The 21,928-nt window shown below is 40.5% G+C and overlaps 4 protein-coding genes across 4 annotated transcripts; 2 read left to right on the top strand and 2 right to left on the bottom strand.

Moving 5' to 3' along the window:
• Positions 1-10,311: 10,311 nt before the first annotated feature.
• Positions 10,312-11,091, top strand: LOC143722224 (hemoglobin subunit beta-like). Its single transcript, XM_077213515.1, has 3 exons — positions 10,312-10,470; positions 10,571-10,793; positions 10,883-11,091. The coding sequence occupies exons 1-3, from the start codon at positions 10,379-10,381 to the stop codon at positions 11,009-11,011; spliced, it is 444 nt and encodes a 147-aa protein (XP_077069630.1). The 5' UTR covers positions 10,312-10,378; the 3' UTR covers positions 11,012-11,091.
• Positions 11,092-13,545: 2,454 nt separating this feature from the next.
• LOC143722233 (hemoglobin subunit alpha-1-like) lies at positions 13,546-14,258 on the bottom strand. Its single transcript, XM_077213525.1, has 3 exons — positions 14,059-14,258; positions 13,752-13,959; positions 13,546-13,674 (listed from the first exon to the last, which is right to left on the bottom strand). Exons 1-3 carry the CDS (start codon positions 14,151-14,153, stop codon positions 13,546-13,548), a joined length of 432 nt encoding a protein of 143 aa, XP_077069640.1. The 5' UTR covers positions 14,154-14,258.
• A 1,860-nt stretch (positions 14,259-16,118) lies between these two features.
• On the top strand, positions 16,119-16,912 carry LOC143722223 (hemoglobin subunit beta-like). Its single transcript, XM_077213514.1, has 3 exons — positions 16,119-16,293; positions 16,394-16,616; positions 16,704-16,912. The coding sequence occupies exons 1-3, from the start codon at positions 16,202-16,204 to the stop codon at positions 16,830-16,832; spliced, it is 444 nt and encodes a 147-aa protein (XP_077069629.1). The 5' UTR covers positions 16,119-16,201; the 3' UTR covers positions 16,833-16,912.
• Positions 16,913-19,173: 2,261 nt separating this feature from the next.
• Positions 19,174-19,941, bottom strand: LOC143722231 (hemoglobin subunit alpha-1-like). The gene is made up of 3 exons (XM_077213522.1): positions 19,742-19,941; positions 19,435-19,642; positions 19,174-19,357 (listed from the first exon to the last, which is right to left on the bottom strand). Exons 1-3 carry the CDS (start codon positions 19,834-19,836, stop codon positions 19,229-19,231), a joined length of 432 nt encoding a protein of 143 aa, XP_077069637.1. The 5' UTR covers positions 19,837-19,941; the 3' UTR covers positions 19,174-19,228.
• Positions 19,942-21,928: the final 1,987 nt, after the last annotated feature.

The following is a 21,928-nucleotide window of genomic DNA, read 5'->3' as shown; positions in this document are numbered from 1 at the left end:
TTTGGAAAGACTTATCAACTTTTGAATGCCCCACTTTATTTTACAATATACTTTGTAAAGCTGTATTTTTGTATTCACCTTTATAGAACTTCCTAGCTATTAATTGAATTGAAATTAATTTAATAATTTACCATAAATACTTGAAATTAATTACAATATATTACAATATAGCTGCAAGCCGCCATGAGGTGCCCAAGCGGTCACCGGTGGTTCAAGACTTAAAGAGAAAATCAAGACTGTAAAATAGACGCACACTAAAACACACATTCTTATGTGGACATACATAAGACTGATCAGAAGTTTGGTGTGTTGAATAAAACCAATAAAACCAATAATTCAGCCACAATCCAGAAAAACACACACAGCAGGGATTAGAGGACTGAAGAAAATAGGCTTTGGATTTATAAAAACCGTGGCACAATCCAAAACATATTTCGGGGAATAACTTTTCACATGTAGCCTACGACTGAATAGTTTTTCTTTTTTCTTTTTTTGGTTGTATTATTTGGTCATAACATTATATTGGCATTAATAGTCTGACTGTGGTGGTCAATAATGCTATAGAAAAGTGAGGCTCTATAAGTTTGCATGATTCTGAAGTCTCATCTTATGTAATGTTATAAACTAAACTAAATCGTAAGTGAGTCTTGCGTGATGTGCAGTGAGCACTTGACTTTGATGGGACAGGTCAGGCTGTCGGAATTAGAGAAAGAGCTAAACCCAGCCCGATCTCATGTAGGCTATGCTAACCCAGCCAGCACAGCCATGTGGGGCACAAATGGGTTTGACCTGGGCTATCTAACTGTGACCCAGACAGTTTTGTCCTCAGTTTCCATGTAGGCCTCACATGGGTTTGCCCAGATGAAATAAACACTGCTCAGTGTGCACACTACAGGCTGTTAAATGTAACACTGAATCAGTGTTGGAGTTAATGAGATAATTAAGTGATTGAATAATGATTGAGCATTATTGATGAACACATGCTGTTAACAAGCAGAATCATTGAAGGAAAGAAAAACACAAGAATTACTTCCAGCCACAGATGAAATCAACTGAAGATGAAATACATTAAATCTCTCAATATCTGATTAAAAAACTCCACAAACAGCATTACCAGCTTCACTTATTACTAACCAGACTGCCTTTATTTGATTTCCGTTTTAATTAAATCAATAGTTGTATTTTAAAGTCACCATGATCGTGGTTAGTGTTTGCTTTAGTTGGACTCTTGACCCATGACTATTTAGTAATACATTTTCTCGCGCTGCTTTAATTGTGTCTTTATAAAGCACATTTGTTGTGGCAAAAAAGCCTTGAGGAAATTAGATTAGGGTATGTTGACTGATTTTTGATGATTTGTGTTTTTAGTGTTGTTTTATGATAGAAGCAATTTAATTGTACAGCATAAGAGCAATGTTCTGTATCAAATTATAAAAAGGATTTTAGAAACATTTAGTCGTTCCTTTACATTATTACTTAGCCATCAAGAATCAGTGTATGACTCTCAAACATGGTGACAATCAATGAAATGCTTCATGCTGCAGTGCATGCTGGGCACCACCAATCAAAACTCACCTATATCTCCCAGCATGCATTGCTGCATTAATAAATTATGCAGCTGGATTTTTTGTAGCTTGCTTTATGCTCAGGGGTGATCTGATTAACTGGATATTTTGTATGATTGTCACCATTGTTGAGATTCATATGATGTTTCTTGATGTCTGTGTGCGTCTACGTAAAGCAGTAGATGACAGGTTTTTGAGCACTAGATAGTTTTTAAAAACCAAGTATATTATTTGATAAACAACACTATAAGAAATGCGATTCAAATGACTTCTATTATGAAAAATACATTATCAAAACCACAAATCCTATATAATCCTATATCCTTTACATCAAAATTAGACACAGAATAAGATCAGGGAATCAGGTAATTATATAATGACATTATCATCATCATCAACAAACAGCCAATATAACCTGATTGTTTTTCTCATGCTTTTTTTTACAAAATTGTGCTTTATAAATACACAATTATAGCAGCCACAGAAAATTTTATATTAAGGAGTCAAGGGTCAAGACCACAACTAAAGAAAACGCTAACAACCATCATGGTGACTTTAAAATACAACTATTGATTTCATTAAACGGGATATTAAATAAAGTAAATCTGGTTAGTTTTAAGTGAAGATGGTAATACGTGTATAGCCATTTATCTCCCCTTTTTGTTTGGTTTATTCCAACCAAAATTCAATGACTGCCCGACGTTGTTTGACGTCAAACAAACATTGGATTTAAACATCAACCCGACTTTCATTTTCAAACTAAATCCAACGTCTGACCGACTTTGTAGTCTATATCCTGTGCCTGCTGGGATATCACCCGTATAAAACTCACACATAACATAAGTGAGTTAAGCCACTACATGATGATTATATGCAATCAGCTTAAAGCATCTGATTGGATTTTCTCTTGCTGTTCTCGCCATAACAAACATCATTATTCAATCACTTAATTATCTCATTAACTCCAACACTGATTCAGTGTTACATTTAACAGCATGTAGTGTGTACACTGAGCAGTGTTCATTTCATCTGGGCAAACCCATGTGAGGCCTACATGGAAACTGAGGACAAAACTGTCTGGGTCCCAGTTAGATAGCCCAGGTCAAACCCATTTGGGCCCCACATGGCTGTGCTGGCTGGGAAACCATGTTTTCAGTTACCCAACTCATCTTCAAAGAATAGGCGATATTTTTTTTAGAATAGGCGATTTTATAGCTTGTCATCAAATCTTGGCTCTTTATATTTGTCTTTATCCAGTGGGAACCACAGACAACACAAAGCTCAAGTAGGCTAAGGCTGAAGAGAGCGCTTCGAACTGTTCTCTGAATTTCCAAAAGAGTGTACCTCCTGTATTTAACTTAGGCCTATAGTATTTATTGTAATGCTCACTATTTTTGTTAAAACTTTGATGTTATTATTAGTTGTTACAATAGGCTACTTCTATACTATAAACAAACATGTCAGTGGAAATGAAGAGGCAGATGGGCTAAGAAGACCATGTGTTGGTCGAAACATGTTGGCTTGTGTACTTTTATTGTGATTTAATAAAGCATATTTAATAAAGGCTTTTTAACTTTAACCTTCTCCTCATTGTTTACCTGACTGAGTGTCTGGGACCTATTTCTCGTTTCATTAAAATAATATTTATTGGTCATTCTGAGGTCACTCAGCCCCCCACATGCTCCAAATCCACAGAAAATAGTCTCGTTTGTTTTGTGCTTCTTTTAGCTGTTTTGCTGCTTCGGTTTTTAAAATAGTAGACACTGAATTATAGACGATGATGTCACCAGCCCCGGACCTGCCCCACAATTCACCCAAAAAAAGCTAGTCTTCGAATTTGACTAGTCAGATTCTCAATATCTAATCAATATGCTTGATAAAATATAAATGGGAAATGGTCATACATCACATGAGTCACTTTATTGAACATAATAGTCAGTTATGAAGAAATAAAAAGCGGTCACATTTTTCTATGAATTTGACCCGTCATATTCTGTGATCATGCAAAAACTAGGATCTCCAACTTTATTGGGTAATGATAGTTAATAGTAATAAGAATAAAGATAAGCATATGTGTTTCAGACAATGAGAATATTTAATACAAAACGAAACCATCATTAACACAGTCCAGCATCAGACAACAGCAGGCAGCGCAGCATAATGTTCACACCAAACGGGTGTCGACGCCTGATAAGGCAGAAAATGATCACAGACGTTTCAACAACATACTGGTTCTATCACCTGCAGACGCTTAATAATCTTCGGAAACACTACAATTTCTCCGTTCACGCTCCCCTTCTTCTGCCAGTAAATGTAACGTTCGTATCAGCTCTGCCGCCGCCATGTTCCCTTCCAACAACTCAAAATATGTAGCCTAACATTTATAGCCAATGTTTACCTGTAGCCGAGCCCCGCCTGGATACAGTGATTGACGGGTCGGAAGGGGGTGGGGACGTGATCGGCTCGGAATGCATTTTCAATTTGCACATTGAATTTTGCTACATTCATTGCGGGACATTTAATGAAAATGAAATCGCAAGTGTCTCAACTGTGAGTGTAAATGCAATTAAGGAAAATAAAATTGAAATGATCATTTTGCTACACTTTTTGCTTGAACATGTTAAAATATCTAATCATTTCTGTAATACATTTGAATTATAATTTTGCAACTTATAAAGCGTTAAAATATGTATTCAATTTACATATTAAAGGGTAACTAAACCCCTGGTCAGAGTCTGACTCCACCCACTGGCAATATTTGAAAAATGCTGGAAAAGTGGGCAGAGCCCAGCGAGGGGGGGGGGGGGGGGTGCGCCTGAGACACATCTCTCTGTAGGCAAGGGCGTGGTTAGCTGGTACCCTCTGACGTCAGAGGGTACCACAACTTCCAATAGGAAAATTCAACTGCAGTAGCCACCGTTCAACCTGAAGAGGGCAGCACTCAGACGTTTTTACACCATATATTGTAGAATTAAAACACTTTAAACCCAAATGTCAAAAAATGTCGAATCAAAGAACAGCATTTATGAAGCTCCATTCTACAGATCATTAACTAAAAAAAGTTGTTTGAGTGTTTAGTTACCCTTTAAAACTAGTGTATGAAATGGCAAATGTAAATCTATAATTGATTTTTCATTTTGCACCAACGTTGCACAAATGTAATGGAAAATGTAAATTCAAATAGAGAAATGTATTGCCATTTTACATAGGCTATTGCTGTCACGGTATACAAGTTCATTGTTTCCTTCTCGTCTCGTGTTTATGTTGTTGTATGAAAGCACGTGTGTAGTGGGCGTGAATGAGTGTCATTCCTTGATCCGCTCCAGCTGATCGTCATCACATCACCAGCTGCAGCCGATCTCATCTCACCATATATTCTCACAGTTCTCTCATCTCCTTTGTCAGATCGTTGGATGTTGTCTCTCCGTGTGGTGTTCCTGTCGGATTCGTTGGATGTTTGTCTCTCCGTGTGGTGTTCCTGTTGGATTTGTCGTCGTCTCTTCGTTGGATTGTCGTTTGGGTTTCCACTGCACTTCACGGGTTCGTCTTCGACCATCGAGGTCCCTGCGTCATCAGTCCACACCCGTGTTCCTGTCAATCTTTTCACTGTTCAATAAAGAACTGAGTTAGACCTGCGATTGCTTCCGTCCTGTTTTTGACAACCATGACAGAACGATCTGACCGTGCTATGGAAGCAGCAGGTTCGCCGACCTCGTTGGAGGAATTCCTTCAGCACAGCGCGAGAAGAATGGATTCTCAGGAGAGGAATTTAGGGGACACGGGTCGTGCGGTACAAGCTTTGGTGACGCAGGTGTCCGAGCTCACCCAGCAGATCCAACTACTTCGTGCTCCCGCTGCGCCACCCACACCAGCTGTTCCCCCCACACCACCAGCGATCGCTACGACATCAGAGCCACGCCTACCTGTTCCTGAATCATACGCTGGTGAGTCTGCTTACTGCAGAGCATTTCTGACACGTTGTGCCATGCATTTTGCACTGCAACCGAGAACTTTCAATAATGAGCCAGCCAAGGTGGCATTTGTCATTACCTTGTTGACCGGAAAGGCGGCGTTATGGGGGACAGCGGTGTGGGAAAATCAAGACCCTTGCTGTGCCTCGTTCCAGGCACTCTCCTCAGAGATGAGACGGGTGTTCGATCGGGCCGTCGCGGGGAGAGAGGCTGCCAGGGTGTTGGCCGACCTCCGTCAGGGTGACAGGTCGGTCTCGGACTATTCGATCGAGTTCCGCACCCTGGCGGCCGAAAGCCAGTGGAACGAGGCGGCGCAGTGGGACATGTTCCTGCATGGGTTGGCTGACCGCGTCCAGAGGGAGATCTACGCCCTGGACCTCCCCACGACGCTGAATGGACTCGTCGAGCTCGCTCTGAGGGTGGACGCTCGCATCACCAGAGTCGGGGGAAGAGCACCGTCCATTTGGTCTCCAGCTGGAGCAGAGGGTCAACGGTCCAGTGGCAGGGACGTGGTCAGCCCAGTCTTCGATCACGAACCCATGCAGGTGGGTCGAGCTCGGCTTTCCCGGGAGGAGAGGGAAAGGCGGAGGTCCCAGGGCCTCTGCCTATACTGTGGAGGTTCGGGACACTTTGCCTACAACTGCCCGGTAAAAGGCCAAGCCCGATAGTAAGTATGAGGCTACTATCGGGTGGGATCTCCGCCGAGAAGACCTCATCCACATCTACCCTCCTTCCGGTAAGACTGAGATGGTCAATTCACCAGCACGACTGTCAAGCACTTCTGGACTCCGGGGCTGAGGGTAATTTTATGGACAGTACTTTTGCACATAGACTTCAGATTCCCCTTAAACCACTCACACAGAGGATTGCAGTACACGCATTAAATGGTCAAGAACTTCCCATCATCTCGCTCATCACCGAAAACATCACACTCATCACCTCAGGCAATCACTCAGAAACTATTTTTTTTTATATACTGGATTCCCCCCTGGCACCTGTAGTTCTTGGACACCCCTGGCTCATTCATCACAACCCTCGTGTGGACTGGCAGCAAAGAGCTATTCTGGAGTGGAGCAAGGAATGTCATAAGTCTTGTCTGATGTCTGCTTGTCCGTCTGTGCCTGTTTTTGTGTTACAGGAGGAGGCAGGGGACTTGTCTAACGTGCCCGAGGAGTACCACGATCTGAAGGAAGTGTTCAGTAAGTCTCGGGCTGCTTCTCTTCCTCCGCATCGTCCCTATGACTGTGCCATAGATTTACTGCCAGGTAAGTCTCCGCCTAAGGGCAAGTTATATTCGCTTTCCAATCCGGAGAGGGAGGCTATGGAGAAATATATTTCTGATTCTCTGGCAACCAGTTTCATCCGTCCTTCCTCTTCTCCGGCGGGGGCGGGGTTCTTTTTTGTGGGAAAGAAGGACGGGTCTCTGCGACCTTGTATTGACTACCGGGGGCTGAATAACATCACGGTAAAGAATACTTATCCTTTGCCGTTAATGTCTTCAGCCTTCGAGAGGTTGCAGGGAGCGTCTGTTTTCACGAAATTGGACTTGCGTAACGCTTATCATCTGGTTCGCATTAGGGAGGGGGATGAATGGAAGACTGCCTTTAACACCCCCAGGGGGCACTTTGAATACTTGGTCATGCCTTTCGGGCTGTCCAACTCCCCAGCAGTCTTCCAGGCACTGGTCAATGACGTGTTGCGAGACATGATAGATCAGTTCATATATGTTTACCTGGATGACATATTGATATTTTCCTCGTCTCTCCAGGAACATGTGCAACACGTTCGACGAGTGCTTCAGAGGTTGCTAGAGAATGGGCTTTTTGTCAAGGCGGAGAAATGCGATTTTCATGCACAGTCTGTTCCTTTTCTAGGATACATCATTTCGTCTTAGGGAATGCGTGTGGACCCTGAGAAGGTTAAGGCTGTGGTAGAGTGGCCAAGTCCAGATTCTCGTAAGGCCCTGCAGAGGTTTCTGGGGTTCGCCAACTTCTATCGGCGTTTCATTCGCAACTTCAGCCAACTAGCCGCACCTCTGACTGCCTTGACCTCCCCCAGAACTCCGTTCAGGTGGTCAGATACAGCCGAGGCTGTGTTTGCCAAACTCAAGAGCCGCTTTGTTTCAGCTCCCATCCTCGTTGCCCCTGATTCTTCACGTCAGTTCGTGGTGGAGGTCGACGCATCAGAGGTGGGGGTAGGAGCAGTCCTGTCCCAGCGTTCGCCCGCAGACGATAAGATGCATCCTTGCGCGTTTTTTTCTCATCGATTATCCCCAGCCGAACGCAATTACGACATTGGTAACAGGGAGTTGTTGGCAGTCAAGTTAGCGTTGGAGGAATGGCGTCATTGGTTAGAAGGTGCGGGGGTTCCTTTTATCGTCTGGACCGATCACAAGAATCTAGAGTACATCAGAACCGCCAAAAGATTGAACTCCAGGCAGGCTCGGTGGGCACTTTTTTTCGGTCGTTTTGATTTTTCTCTCTCGTACCGCCCGGGTTCTAAGAACATCAAACCCGACTCTTTATCTCGCATTTTTGATCGTTCCGAACGCCCGTCTACTCCCGAGTGCATTTTACCGGAAACCCTATTTGTTTCCACACTCGTATGGGAGATCGAATTGAAGGTCAAGACGGCCTTAGAAGGGGTAATGCCTCCGCCCGGTTGCCCACCGAATCGCTTATTTGTGCCGGAGGGATTACGGTCCGACGTTATACAGTGGGGTCATTGCTCCAACGTGGCTTGTCATCCAGGAGTTAATCGTACTAAGTTTTTAGTCAAGCAACGATTTTGGTGGCCACTTATGGCTCGTGACATCCACAGTTTTGTTTTGGCTTGCTCGGTCTGTGCCACTGGTAAGACTTCCAATCGTCCGCCTGATGGGCTCCTTCAACCGCTGCCTGTCCCTTCGAGACCCTGGTCCCATATCGCTCTAGATTTTGTCACCGCCCTCCCGCCCTCCCAGGGCAACACAGTCGTTTTGACTGTGGTGGACCGGTTCTCGAAGGCGGCTCATTTCATTCCCTTACCCAAATTACCCTCAGCTAAGGAGACAGCGTTGACAGTCATTGACCACATCTTTCGCTTACATGGCCTCCCGATGGACGTGGTCTCTGACAGAGGACCCCAGTTTGTGTCCAAATTTTGGCAAGAATTTTGTAAGTTACTGGGGGCGACGGTTAGTCTGTCCTCAGGGTTCCACCCCCAGAGCAATGGTCAGACCGAGAGAGCCAACCAAGATCTGGAAAGGGTGTTGCGATGTTTGGTTTCTAAGAATCCTTCCTCTTGGAGTCAACAGATTTCCATGGTGGAGTACGCCCACAATACGTTACCAGTGTCGGCTACGGGCCTATCTCCGTTTGAGTGTAGTTTAGGTTACCAGCCACCTATTTTTCCTAGTCTGGAATCCGAGGTCGCGGTCCCCTCCGCTCACGCCTTAATCCAGAGGTGTCACCGCACTTGGACTAGAGCCCGTGAGGCTCTACTCCAAGTGGGGGCGCGCACCAAGGCTAAGGCCGATCGCCACCGGTCAAAGCCTCCCGTATACGTCGTTGGTCAAAAAGTGTGGCTTTCAACTAAGAACATTCCTCTCCGATCCGTCTCTAATAAGCTTGCCCCCAAATTCATTGGCCCGTTCACTGTCACCAAGATCATTAGTCCGGTGACAGTCCGCCTTAGTTTACCTCCAGCGTACAGGAGGGTTCACCCCGTTTTCCATGTTTCAAAAATCAAGCCTGTGTTTCATGCTCGCATTAATCCGCCAGTCCCGGTCCCCCCCCCGCCGCGTCTCGTAGATGGGGAGACCACCTATTCGGTAAATCGCATTCTGGATTCTAGACGGAGGGGACGTGGATTTCAGTACTTGGTGGACTGGGAAGGTTACGGTCCGGAGGAGAGAAGTTGGGTTCCGGCTAGAGACATCCTGGATCACTCTCTGATCGATGATTTCAATCGACAGGTAAGGGAGTCTGGGAACGCCAGGAGGCGTTCCTAGGAGAGGGGGTACTGTCACGGTATACAAGTTCATTGTTTCCTTCTCGTCTCGTGTTTATGTTGTTGTATGAAAGCACGTGTGTAGTGGGCGTGAATGAGTGTCATTCCTTGATCCGCTCCAGCTGATCGTCATCACATCACCAGCTGCAGCCGATCTCATCTCACCATATATTCTCACAGTTCTCTCATCTCCTTTGTCAGATCGTTGGATGTTGTCTCTCCGTGTGGTGTTCCTGTCGGATTCGTTGGATGTTTGTCTCTCCGTGTGGTGTTCCTGTTGGATTTGTCGTCGTCTCTTCGTTGGATTGTCGTTTGGGTTTCCACTGCACTTCACGGGTTCGTCTTCGACCATCGAGGTCCCTGCGTCATCAGTCCACACCCGTGTTCCTGTCAATCTTTTCACTGTTCAATAAAGAACTGAGTTAGACCTGCGATTGCTTCCGTCCTGTTTTTGACAACCATGACAATTGCATTGTCATTTTGCATATTACATTTCAAATTGAAAATTGCTACTCATATGCTTCCATACCGATTACAATAATCATTCATTTATTTTTTAACTTATTAACAGTTATTAACAGAATCCAGTCTCATACGGCCTATTGTTGTTTCTATTTTTTTTTTCCCGGCAAAATAATGTTTAGTCTTTGTAGATATTAGAAAAGTAAGTAGGCTATGATATGCATCTCTTAGATGGAAGTGGTTGAACCAACCCACACACTTATCACCCAATAGCCTGCCAAGGGGTGTGGTGACGACACGCATTTAAAAGTATATATATGAAACTCTCTCTTCACATGATTATTCAGCTGCTGTTAAAGGCGTTTAGTCTGAACATCTAAAGTCGGAAACATGGTTGAGTGGACAGAATTTGAGAGGGCCACCATCCAGGACATCTTCTCCAAGATTAACTCCGACGTTGTTGGTCCCCAAGCTCTGGCAAGGTATTGAGTCCTAGCAATAGTTTAACTTTAAGGCATGCGACTAATTAAGAAACTGTAGGCTACACTGATAAAAACGATTTCTTCTCATCGTGTTTCGTAGATGTCTTATCGTGTACCCCTGGACCCAGCGGTACTTCGGCAATTTTGGAAACCTCTACAACGCCGCTGCCATCTTGGGAAACCCCATGGTTGCTGCTCACGGTAAAACTGTGCTCGGTGGCCTGGACAGGGCTGTGAAGAACATGGATAACATCAAAGGCACCTATGCTGAACTAAGTGTACTGCACTCCGAGAAGCTCCACGTAGATCCTGACAACTTCAGGGTAAAGTTATAGGTCTTGTTCTGGCTTCATTGTTCACGTATCTCGTCTGTGTATATATATATATATCACTGCTCTCTGTCCTCCCACAGCTTTTGGCTGACTGCTTAACCATCGTTGTTGCTGCACAACTGGGTGCTGCATTCACACCTGCAGTCCAGGCCGCTTTTCAGAAATTCATCGCCGTCGTGGTATCCGCCCTTGGAAGACAGTATCACTAAACCTGCTTGTGCACAGAGGACCATCTGATGTTTAGAATATGTTCTTCTGAGTTGAAGCAAATAAATATTTTAGAATGCAATATTCAGTGTATTGTGTGTTCTTTTATATTCGCATGAATTCACTCTTTGTGTCTTTGGGAATGCTTCTGCTGCAGACAACCTTTGATTTGAAAATAAAACAAAACTTGGTAACAACTGTTTCTACAGATCATGTTATATTAAAATAGGCAGGAACACCTCTCATAATAATACTTGAAATAACTTTAATAAATGCAGATTAGATCTATATTTCAAGTTCTATTTAAACAAACAGACGAAAAAATGAACCATTTTATGCACAGGATGTAATATACATTGTGTCAAAGAATAATGTCCTCAACATTACATTGTGCCATCTCAAACTAAAATTAATTTATAATTATATACAGTATGTTGAAATATATTTTCAGAGATATAATAGAGTTTGAGTGTTTACAGTTAATTTAGCCTTTGGCCTAAATAGACCAAGGAGCTTATTAGAGATATATACAAATATTAACACAAATCCATGAAGACAAATATCAGCTTTTTAATGTTTATAATTGTTGTCATATTTGATGTTTTAATCGTCTACGCTACAAACATAACCAAATACAATACTCGTCGTCGCAGAGTTCACTAATGATATGATGTTATTACCATCAAATAGAATAATTAGAATAAAAATAATAATTCGATTTAAGGAAAAGTCCTTCATCCTCTTTTTAAGTTGAAAGTCCATCCGTCTCGTACAAATTGTGTAAAAAAACAAACAAACAAATAAGTACCGAGAAATTGTTTTTACGTTTATCAATTAGTTTTGGTCAATATAATTTCTTTAATTAAATGTCAAAGTATCTCAAACAAATAAGACTCATTCAATTTTGTACATAAAGTTGACTAGTTTATTTTTATTGTTGTTAAAGTATACAAAAGAAAAAAAGTATTAAAATATAAAAATATTTTGTATTTTTGTATTATTATTATTATTATAATTTGGTCAGAGTTCGCTCAATGTTGAATGTGTATAGATTCGGGACACACCATTAAACTGAAGCCAATGAAACTATTTACAGAAATATTCAAATATAGCCTATAAATGAGTGCGAGATTTTAGTACGCTCTTGTTATATGTGCAAATTAATTTCAGCAAAGGCTCATTTTGTTTGATACCAGAACACTGTTGTAGGCTAAATACTAAACGTTCGACGATGTTCACTTTCAAATTAAAATTGAATAATAGTTTTTAATGAAGGATATGTTTTAATTCAAATAAAATGCATAATAAGTTCATCTGTGATTATATTTTACTCTGAAATAGATTTAATCGTTTATTTTAAATAAAAGTTTAATGTAAGGAGCTCAGAACGAAATCGGGCAAATGTAGTCATACATTTATTTATTTATTTATTTTAAATAAAAGGGATATTTATGTAATAATGACCAGTGAAATATGCACGTTATCCGTTGAAGGACTAAAATAAATTGTAACAATTACACCCCCCACAGTTTTAAGTTGTTAACCTTTATTTGCTTGTTTATTTGTTGGTTGTTTTATTTTATTTTAAACTTTGCAGTAAAATTGTTTACAATGGGTATCATGCAAAAGCAGCATTATACTTTCATGATGCAGTCTTATAAAATGTTAAATGCGTCTTTTGTGTATATCGTGGAATTTATACTCGAATATTAGTTTTTTCGTGCATATAATACGCACGGGTTTAGTAGTGGTGTGGGTTATGTATTATACGATTGGCTAGGATTAGAGGTGTGGGGTGCGTGTGTATTAATGCACGTAAAAACTAATTTTCGTGTATTAATTGCACGATAAACACAATGCGTGCGTGAGATGCATTTTCATGAGATCAGGCTGATTAAACACTTATTGAATATTGGTGTTCGGGTGTGAGACTGCGCCGTACGATTTCGAGGTGGCTAATTCGTACGAATTTATACGACCTCACTTGTACGAATTAGCTAAATCGTACATATTTTGGAATCCGTACAAATGACCTACCCCTGACCCCACCCCTAAACCTAACAATCACGCGGGTTTAGATAAAAATTCGTACGAGTGAGTTCGTACGATTTCGTACGAATCAGCCACCTTTTAGTCACTCGTATGCCTACAAATTCGTACGAATTGGTCGTGAGATAACGTTGGTCATATATCGTGTCTCTCCATTCGCTAATTGTCTTAATTTCATGACAACAAAGCGATGTTTTAAAACATTAATTTACTGACAAGTGACAGGTAAAGGCAAGACACCCTAGGTGAATAGGGTAAAAAAAACTAAAAACTAATGCAGATAGGCTATCACAATACCCAGTTGATTAATTAAATTACATTTTGCAAACACTTCTGAAATGTTGTGTAAATATACAAATGCAGCAGGTTTATGACTTGATAAAATATGCAGCAAAAACATTTATTTAAAGTTTTTCATTCTCGTTTATTGCATAATAAGACAGAATGTTATACAGGCATCCGTCTGGTCTTGAACAACCAAGCGCGCTCATCTGTACTTCTCGGCCAGAGCCAGAGACAAAGCAGAGAGGAACTTGTCCATAGCAACATGGGCCTCGGGAGTGAAATCGGTGGGGAACAGAATGGCCAGAACCACGAGTATGTTGTGGGACAGAATCTATGGGAAAACACAGACAGCGAATTCAGGTTACCGTGACTGCGAGAGTATGACAAAATTAAGACGAACTTTCATACCTTAAAATTTGCGGGATCAACTCGCAGCTTGAAAGCATGAAGCTCGCTCAGGTTCAGAAGTCCAGAAGTAAGATCGTCGATTTTGCTGACAGCCTCGCCAACGCCACCCATCACAGTCTTCCCGTGCTTCTTCACTGGAGCAGAGCCGGGGCTCAGGTCTTTCCAGTGAGAGAAATAGGTTTTGGTCTGTGGGTAGACAGCCAGCATCCTATAAGCAGACACGTTGAATTGAATTCCAGATATACGGCAAGAGAAAACATTAAGCTATGACTATTAGCATATTACAGCACAGCATAATAAACCTTACCTAGAAAGAGCATCATGTCCGATCTCGTCAGCTCTTCCTGAGATCTTGGCCCAAAGGGCTGTGACGGCAGCTTTGTCTTTGGCAGTGAGACTCATCGTGGAAGGATGACTTTAGTTTGCAGAAAACTTCTGTAGACTGCTGGTAAGAGGACTGGCTGTTTTATACTGCCATCAGGAAGAAACACCCAAGACCCTCCTCACACCCCCGAAGATGACTTATCAAGCTTTTGAAGACTTATCAACTTTTGAAGGCCCCACTTTATTTTACAATATTTGTAAAGCTGTATTTTTTATTCATTTTTATTCAATTATCTAGCAATTAATTCAATTAAAAGTAATTTAATAATTCACCTTCAAGCACTGGCGCCACCAACACCCGATCAAGAAAAAAAAAAAAGAGTGTAAAATAGACACGCTTGGTGCTTGAGGCGGGGGAAAAGGTGCCGGTACTTTCTTCTTGCAATGGCAAATCAGGACATTTGAGATTTCTCCTGTGAAAAACAAAACTTGGAGATATTGCTGGTACATCATGTATGGTAAGATAATTATATTTTCATGTCAATCTGTGTTCATTTTGACCACGCACCATGCGCTGAGCAAAAATAGACTCTGTATGGAAACGATCGCTGCACTCTGTATACACACCGCACCTGGAACGGATCGCCGGAGCGCATCCTCGTGCAGTGTGAAAGCTCTAACCTGTTAACATGGGTGCGGAAAAAATACGCACCACATAGGCTACGCACTGGAAACGGAGTGTGTGAAACGGGCTTGACACTGACGCCTTTTCTGTCAGTGGTAGAGTACCGGCTACATGCGAGAATTAGCGGTAGGCCTACGCAATAAAAAGTGCAGGTACGGTTGCGTACTGGTGAGTATACCGCCCCACTTCGAGCACTGGACACGCACAAAACACTTTCTTATGTGGGCATAACACAGATCAGGAGTACGTTGTGTTTATAAAACCAATAATTCAGACACAATTTAGGAAAAACCCACACGGCAGAGATATAGCCTGCCTTGCATCTTTGGGTTTATACAAACCGTGGCACAATCCAATTTCGGGGAATAACCTTTCACAGGTTGTTGGTCATGACATCATGTTGGCAGCTGTAGTTGACCACCACAGACTTGTTAGAAAGCTGAGACTTTGAAATAAATAGAGTTTATATGATTCTTATGAAGTCTCAGCTTATAATGTTAGAAAATCGCAATTGAGTCTTGCGTGCAGTGCAGTGAGCACGTGACATTGATAGTCAGGCTGTCAGAATTAGAGACAGAGCTGAACCCAGCCCGATCTCATGTTAGTTAAACCATGTCTCAGTTACCAAATTCATCTTCAAAGAATAGGCGATATTTTTTTATCTTGTCTTCTAATCGTGGCTCATTTATATTTTTCTTCCATTTATCTTTGCCTGTATCCAGCGGCAAGCAGGACAACAAACATCAAGGAAGGCTGAAGAGAGCCTTTCCGTGGACGTCCCTCGTGTATATTAGGCTACTGGCCTATAGTAGCCTGTTATTGTAATAGCTACTCACTACTTTAGTTACTATTTTTATTGATATCTTATTCTACAGTTATAGGCTATGCACAGTCTTGCCAGCGGTCCGATATGGCGGACTCGTTAACGACGGACAAAAAGCGGCAAATGAGGCGTATATGTATCTCTATGAGAGAAGAAGCAAATTATTTGTCTAATAAACACGTCAGCGGAAAACGAAGAGGCAGATATCTGAGAAAACATACTCTCTTCTCAGATTACATTCTGTTCAGACTTTATTATTTCACACGTATATACATTTATGTCTATCCTAATTATCCCAATCATCCGATTAAAATAAGTTAAAATTAAGTTTTGAATAGAATCTCGTTTGGCCTTTTGTTGTTTCACTTTATTTCTCGGCAAATTACCGTTAGAATTAACTGTTTAAGTTTAGTTTTTGTAGATATTAGAAAAGTAAGTAGGCTATGATATGCATCTCTTACATGGACGTGGTTGAACCAACCCACACACTTATCACCCAATAGCCTGCCAAGGGGTGTGGTGACGAAACGCGTTTAAAAGTACATCTCTGAAACTCTCTTCACAGGATTCTTCAGCTGCTGTTAAAGGCGTTTAGTCTGAACATCTAAAGTCGGAAACATGGTTGAGTGGACAGAATTTGAGAGGGCCACCATCCAGGACATCTTCTCCAAGATTAACTCCGACGTTGTTGGTCCCCAAGCTCTGGCAAGGTATTGAGTCCTAGCAATAGTTTAACTTTAAGGCAGGCGACTAATTAAGAAACTGTAGGCTACACTGATAAAAACGATTTCTTCTCATCGTGTTTCGTAGATGTCTTATCGTGTACCCCTGGACCCAGCGGTACTTCGGCAATTTTGGAAACCTCTACAACGCCGCTGCCATCTTGGGAAACCCCATGGTTGCTGCTCACGGTAAAACTGTGCTCGGTGGCCTGGACAGGGCTGTGAAGAACATGGATAACATCAAAGGCACCTATGCTGAACTAAGTGTACTGCACTCCGAGAAGCTCCACGTAGATCCTGACAACTTCAGGGTAAAGTTATAGGTCTTGTTCTGGCTTCATTGTTCACGTATCTCGTCTGTGTATATATATATATCACTGCTCTCTGTCCTCCCACAGCTTTTGGCTGACTGCTTAACCATCGTTGTTGCTGCACAACTGGGTGCTGCATTCACACCTGCAGTCCAGGCCGCTTTTCAGAAATTCATCGCCGTCGTGGTATCCGCCCTTGGAAGACAGTATCACTAAACCTGCTTGTGCACAGAGGACCATCTGATGTTTAGAATATGTTCTTCTGAGTTGAAGCAAATAAATATTTCAAAATTCAATATTTTCAGTGCATTGTGTGTTCTTTCATATTCGCATGAATTCACTCTTTGTGTCTTTGGGAATGCTTCTGCTGCAGACAACCTTTGATTTGAAAATAAAACAAAACTTGGTAACAACTGTTTCTAACAGATCATGTTATATTAAAATAGGCAGGAACACCTCTCATAATAATACTTGAAATAACTTTAATAAATGCAGATTAGATCTATATTTCAAGTTCTATTTAAACAAACAGACGAAACAAAAAAAATGAACCATTTTATGCACAGGATGTAATATACATTATGTCAAAGAATAATGTCCTCAACATTACATTGTGCCATCTCAAACTAAAATTAATTTATAATTATTTATAGTATGTTGAAATATATTTTCAGAGATATAATAGAGTTTGAGTGTTTACAGTCAATTTAGCCTTTGGCCTAAATAGACCAAGGACCTTTTTAGAGATAGATACAAATATTAACACAAATCCATGAAGACAAATATCAGCTTTTTAATGTTTATAATTGTTGTCATATTTGATGTTTTAATCGTCTACGCTACAAACGTAACCAAATACAATACTCGTCGTCGCAGAGTTCACTAATGATATGATGTTATTTCCATCAAATAGAATAATTAGAATTAAAATAATAATTCGATTTAAGGGAAAGTCATTCATCCTCTTTTTAAGTTGAAAGTCCATCCGTCTCGTACAAATTGTGTAAAAAAAAAAAAAAAAAAAAGTACCGAGAATTTGTTTTTACGTTTATCAATTAGTTTTGGTCAATAGGCTATTATTTCTTTAATTTAATGTCAAAGTGTCGTAAACAAATAAGACTAATTTAATTTTGTACATAAAGTTGACTAGTTTATTTGTTGTTAAAGTATACAAAAAAGTATTAAAATATAAAAAAATTATTTTTATTTTTGTATTATTTACTATACTTTCAATGTTGAATATGTTGCTATAGATTCAGGACACACCATTAAACTGAAGCCTATGAAACTATTTACAGAATTATTCAAATATAGCCTACTAAATAAATGTGTGAGAGATTTTAATAAGCTATTGTTATATGTGCATATTAATTTCAGCAAAGGCTGATTTTGATTGATAGCCTACTAGAACACTGTTGTAGGCTAAATACTAAACGTTCGACCGTGTTCACATTCAATTTAAAATTGAATTATAGGTTTTAATGAAGGATATGTTTTAATTCAATTAAACTGCATAATACGTTCCTTTGTGACTATATTTCACACTGAAACTGATTTCATCGTTTATTTTAAATAAAAGTTTAATGACAGGACCTCAGAACGACATCGGGCAAAAGACGTAGGCCTATGTATTTATTTATTTATTTTAAATGAGAGGATATTTATGTTATAATGACCAGTGAAATATGCACGTTATCCGTTGAAGGACTACAATAAATTGTAACAATTATATAACCCTCCCAAAATTATAGACCGAGCAGTTGTTACTCAATAGGATTGAGAAATTATTTTGCAATGCTTGGTAATTTAAAGGTTTTAAAGTTTTAAAGTTGTTTACCTTTATTTGTTTGTTTATTTGTTGGTTGTTTTATTTTATTTTAAACTTTGCTGTAAAGTTGTTTACAATGGGTATCATGCTAAAACAGCACTATATCCTACTTTCATGTTCATGATGCAGTCTTAAAAAATGTTAAATGCGTCTATAGAACGCATTGTGTTTATCGTTCAATTTATACGCGAAAATTAGTTTTTACGTGCATATAATACGCATGGGTTTAGTAGCGGCGTGGGGCACGTATAGGCTATATTATACGCTTGGTTAGGATTAGAGGTTTGGGGTGCGTGTGTATTACACGCAATAAAGTGCGTATCATATGCACGTAAAAACTAATTTTCGCGTATACATTGCACGATAAACACAATGCGTTCTAAAGAGACGCATTTTAATGAGATCAGGCTGATTAATAAGCAGTAATTGATAAACAACAAAGCAATGTTTTAAAACATTAATTTACTGACAACATTAATTTACTGACAAGTAGCCTTCTGACAGGCTAAGGCAAGATCGACACCCTAGGTGAATAGGGTAAAAAACCTAAAAAAATTATAGGCAATAGGCCTAGATATCACCATACCCAGTTGATTAATTTCATTAAATATTGCAAACACTTCTGAAATTTTGTTTAAATATACAAATGCAGCAGGTTTATGACTTGATAAAATATGCAGCAAAGACATTTATTTAAAGTTTTTCATTCTCGTTTATTGCATAATAAGACAGAATGTTTATACAGGCATCCGTCTGGTCTTGAACAACCAAGCGCGCTCATCTGTCATCTGTACTTCTCGGCCAGAGCCAGAGACAAAGCAGAGAGGAACTTGTCCATAGCAACATGGGCCTCGGGAGTGAAATCGGTGGGGAACAGAATGGCCAGAACCACGAGTATGTTGTGGGACAGAATCTATGGGAAAACACAGACAGCGAATTCAGGTTACCGTGACTGCGAGAGTATGACAAAATTAAGACGAACTTTCATACCTTAAAATTTGCGGGATCAACTCGCAGCTGGAAAGCATGAAGCTCGCTGAGGTTCAGAAGTCCAGAAGTAAGATCGTCGATTTTGCTGACAGCCTCGCCAACGCCACCCATCACAGTCTTCCCGTGCTTCTTCACTGGAGCAGAGCCGGGGCTCAGGTCTTTCCAATGAGAGAAATAGGTTTTGGTCTGTGGGTAGACAGCCAGCATCCTATAAGCAGACACGTTGAATTGAATTCCAGATGCACGGCAAGAGAAAACATTAAGCTATGACTATCAGCATATTACAGCGCAGCATAATAAACCTTACCTAGAAAGAGCATCATGTCCGATCTCGTCAGCTTTTCCTGAGATCTTGGCCCAAAGGGCTGTGACGGCAGCTTTGTCTTTGGCAGTGAGACTCATCGTGGAAGGATGACTTTAGTTTGCAGAAAACTTCTGTAGACTGCTGGTAAGAGGACTGGCTGTTTTATACTGCCATCAGGAAGAAACACCCAAGACCCTCCTCACACCCCCGAAGACGAATTATCAAGCTTTTGAAGACTTATCAACTTTTGAATGCCACACTATTTTTTACTATATAGTTTGTAAAGCTGTATTTTTATCAATTTTTTATTTAATCAGTTAGCAATTAATTAAATTGAAGCTAATTTATTGAATACATCCATCTGTTATTTTAATGACTAGGCTTACATAAGGCGATAGTATACTACTATAAACGGTTTTATTTTGTTTTGTTTTACATTTTGAGGAGCTCACCTGCAACTTACAGCAATTTAAATATTACACTTTTCTTGTGGTAGCTTGTTCTGTTATTTTTCTTGTTATTTCTTTCTATTAAGTTTTTTTTATAATTTGTATAAAATGACTTGATTTTATCAAATTATTCCAAATGAACTTTGTCAATTAAACATTGTATAATTCTTGCCACGCCTTGCTAAGAAATGTATGCTATCTTTGAAATGGCCTGTTATCAAACGAAAATCTTGTCTGTGGGTGTTTCACTTAAGTGTAGATTATTCTGGAGCTCACAGTTCAACAACTTTTTAAGACTTGCAACAGGACTGTGGAAACTATATAAAAATAGAAATATAAACCTGACATGTTTAGTAAGCCTATACTTTATTCTGTAATTCTATCAACCTAATAAACAAATAAATAAATAAATGTTTGGAGTCATCAAATTATGATTTGAATGCAGATTACCTTAAATGACCAGTGGGGACGCTTGCCATCACTCACTCACTCACTCACTCACTCACTCACTCACTCACTCACTCACTCACTCACTCACTCACTCACTCACTCTCACACACGCACGCACGCACACACATACACACACACACATTCTCTCCCCCTACCCACACAACCCTTAAAGCAAAAATTCTACATACATTTTCAAAAAACATACAAGCTGTTTCCTCATGGGGGCCAAAAGGATCTCATAAATTGCCAATTTTCCATCTTTGTGGGGACATTTTTTTCCCCATAACTTTCCCCCACACTTTGATCAGTGATACACTAAGATTCATGTTGATATGAGTAATTTGTCCAGCGGAATGAGTTTAGCTAAACAAATCAACACAGGAATAAACTTTGGAAGGTCCTCCGGATACTCATCTATTACTGCCTCGCACTAATGAACTGTTTACGGGACACAGATATCAAGTCATATCAAATCAGTCCTGCTTTAAGTTAATTTTGGCTCATTAAAGCTGCTCGTGTTGTGGCGCTGATAAGTACAAAGTGAAAAGCTAATTTTCAGATAGGATTGATGTACCCTAACCCATTTGAACACAATTTCTGACATATGTTTTGGAGGATTACATGATGTGCGAGTGACTGATATAAATAAACGCAACCTAACCAACTAGTAATTAGTGGTATAGCAGCATTAAAGTTTCTAACTGATCATGGTTGAGTGGACAGGCTATTAAGTCCGTGTGGGGGAAAATAAAGTATATGTGATTGGGCCCCAGGTTTTGGCAAGGTGAGTGTGCCCAATCTGTTGATCTGAATGCAATGTGTTTGCCTGCTTTTACATCTACACGTGTTCCTCGTCAGATGGCTCATCGTGTACCCTAGGACTCAATGCTAATGTGGCTCCTTTGGCTCCAAAAGTGTTGTTGCATTAATTTTGGGTAACTCGGGTCGCCAGCATGGGAGGCGGGAACAAGGACGCTAAAGGTTGCAGATCTTTTTAATGAAATCTGAGAGGTTTCTGAACTAGCCATAGGCAGCAACGTCATTGCAACTTTCAAGGCCCAGAAAGGTAGTAAAGACATTGTTAAAATAGTTGTCAAGACAACTCTCATGGTAATGGTTATGGCAACATTAATTTACATGAATTAACCCCCGTAGCAGATCTATATAGTGGAGCTGGGGAAGGTGGAGGGTTTTTGAAACCGTGCTGCATACTGCTAACAGCAACACACCGGTATTTTTTTTAATGTTGACCCACACCTTACTGGCCACTGATGCAACAGCAAACAATCAA

This window comes from Siphateles boraxobius, unplaced genomic scaffold (assembly GCF_051911475.1).
Source record: "Siphateles boraxobius isolate OS27281-9 unplaced genomic scaffold, OSU_SipBor_1 66, whole genome shotgun sequence".
NCBI classification, from domain to species: Eukaryota; Metazoa; Chordata; class Actinopteri; order Cypriniformes; family Leuciscidae; genus Siphateles; species Siphateles boraxobius.
This window is presented reverse-complemented; position numbering and strand designations above follow the sequence as displayed.

Bases quoted from the DNA above. Each gene is read 5' to 3' on its own strand.
- LOC143722223 (XM_077213514.1), top strand. From the start codon at position 16,202: ATGGTTGAGTGGACAGAATTTGAGAGGGCCACCATCCAGGACATCTTC. The intron at 16,294-16,393 runs GTATTGAGTCCT...CGTGTTTCGTAG, and splicing joins GGTCCCCAAGCTCTGGCAAG to ATGTCTTATCGTGTACCCCT. The intron at 16,617-16,703 runs GTAAAGTTATAG...GTCCTCCCACAG, and splicing joins TAGATCCTGACAACTTCAGG to CTTTTGGCTGACTGCTTAAC.
- LOC143722233 (XM_077213525.1), bottom strand. From the start codon at position 14,153: ATGAGTCTCACTGCCAAAGACAAAGCTGCCGTCACAGCCCTTTGGGCC. The intron at 13,960-14,058 runs GTAAGGTTTATT...GTCTGCTTATAG, and splicing joins GGACATGATGCTCTTTCTAG to GATGCTGGCTGTCTACCCAC. The intron at 13,675-13,751 runs GTATGAAAGTTC...GTTTTCCCATAG, and splicing joins TTGATCCCGCAAATTTTAAG to ATTCTGTCCCACAACATACT.
- LOC143722231 (XM_077213522.1), bottom strand. From the start codon at position 19,836: ATGAGTCTCACTGCCAAAGACAAAGCTGCCGTCACAGCCCTTTGGGCC. The intron at 19,643-19,741 runs GTAAGGTTTATT...GTCTGCTTATAG, and splicing joins GGACATGATGCTCTTTCTAG to GATGCTGGCTGTCTACCCAC. The intron at 19,358-19,434 runs GTATGAAAGTTC...GTTTTCCCATAG, and splicing joins TTGATCCCGCAAATTTTAAG to ATTCTGTCCCACAACATACT.
- LOC143722224 (XM_077213515.1), top strand. From the start codon at position 10,379: ATGGTTGAGTGGACAGAATTTGAGAGGGCCACCATCCAGGACATCTTC. The intron at 10,471-10,570 runs GTATTGAGTCCT...CGTGTTTCGTAG, and splicing joins GGTCCCCAAGCTCTGGCAAG to ATGTCTTATCGTGTACCCCT. The intron at 10,794-10,882 runs GTAAAGTTATAG...GTCCTCCCACAG, and splicing joins TAGATCCTGACAACTTCAGG to CTTTTGGCTGACTGCTTAAC.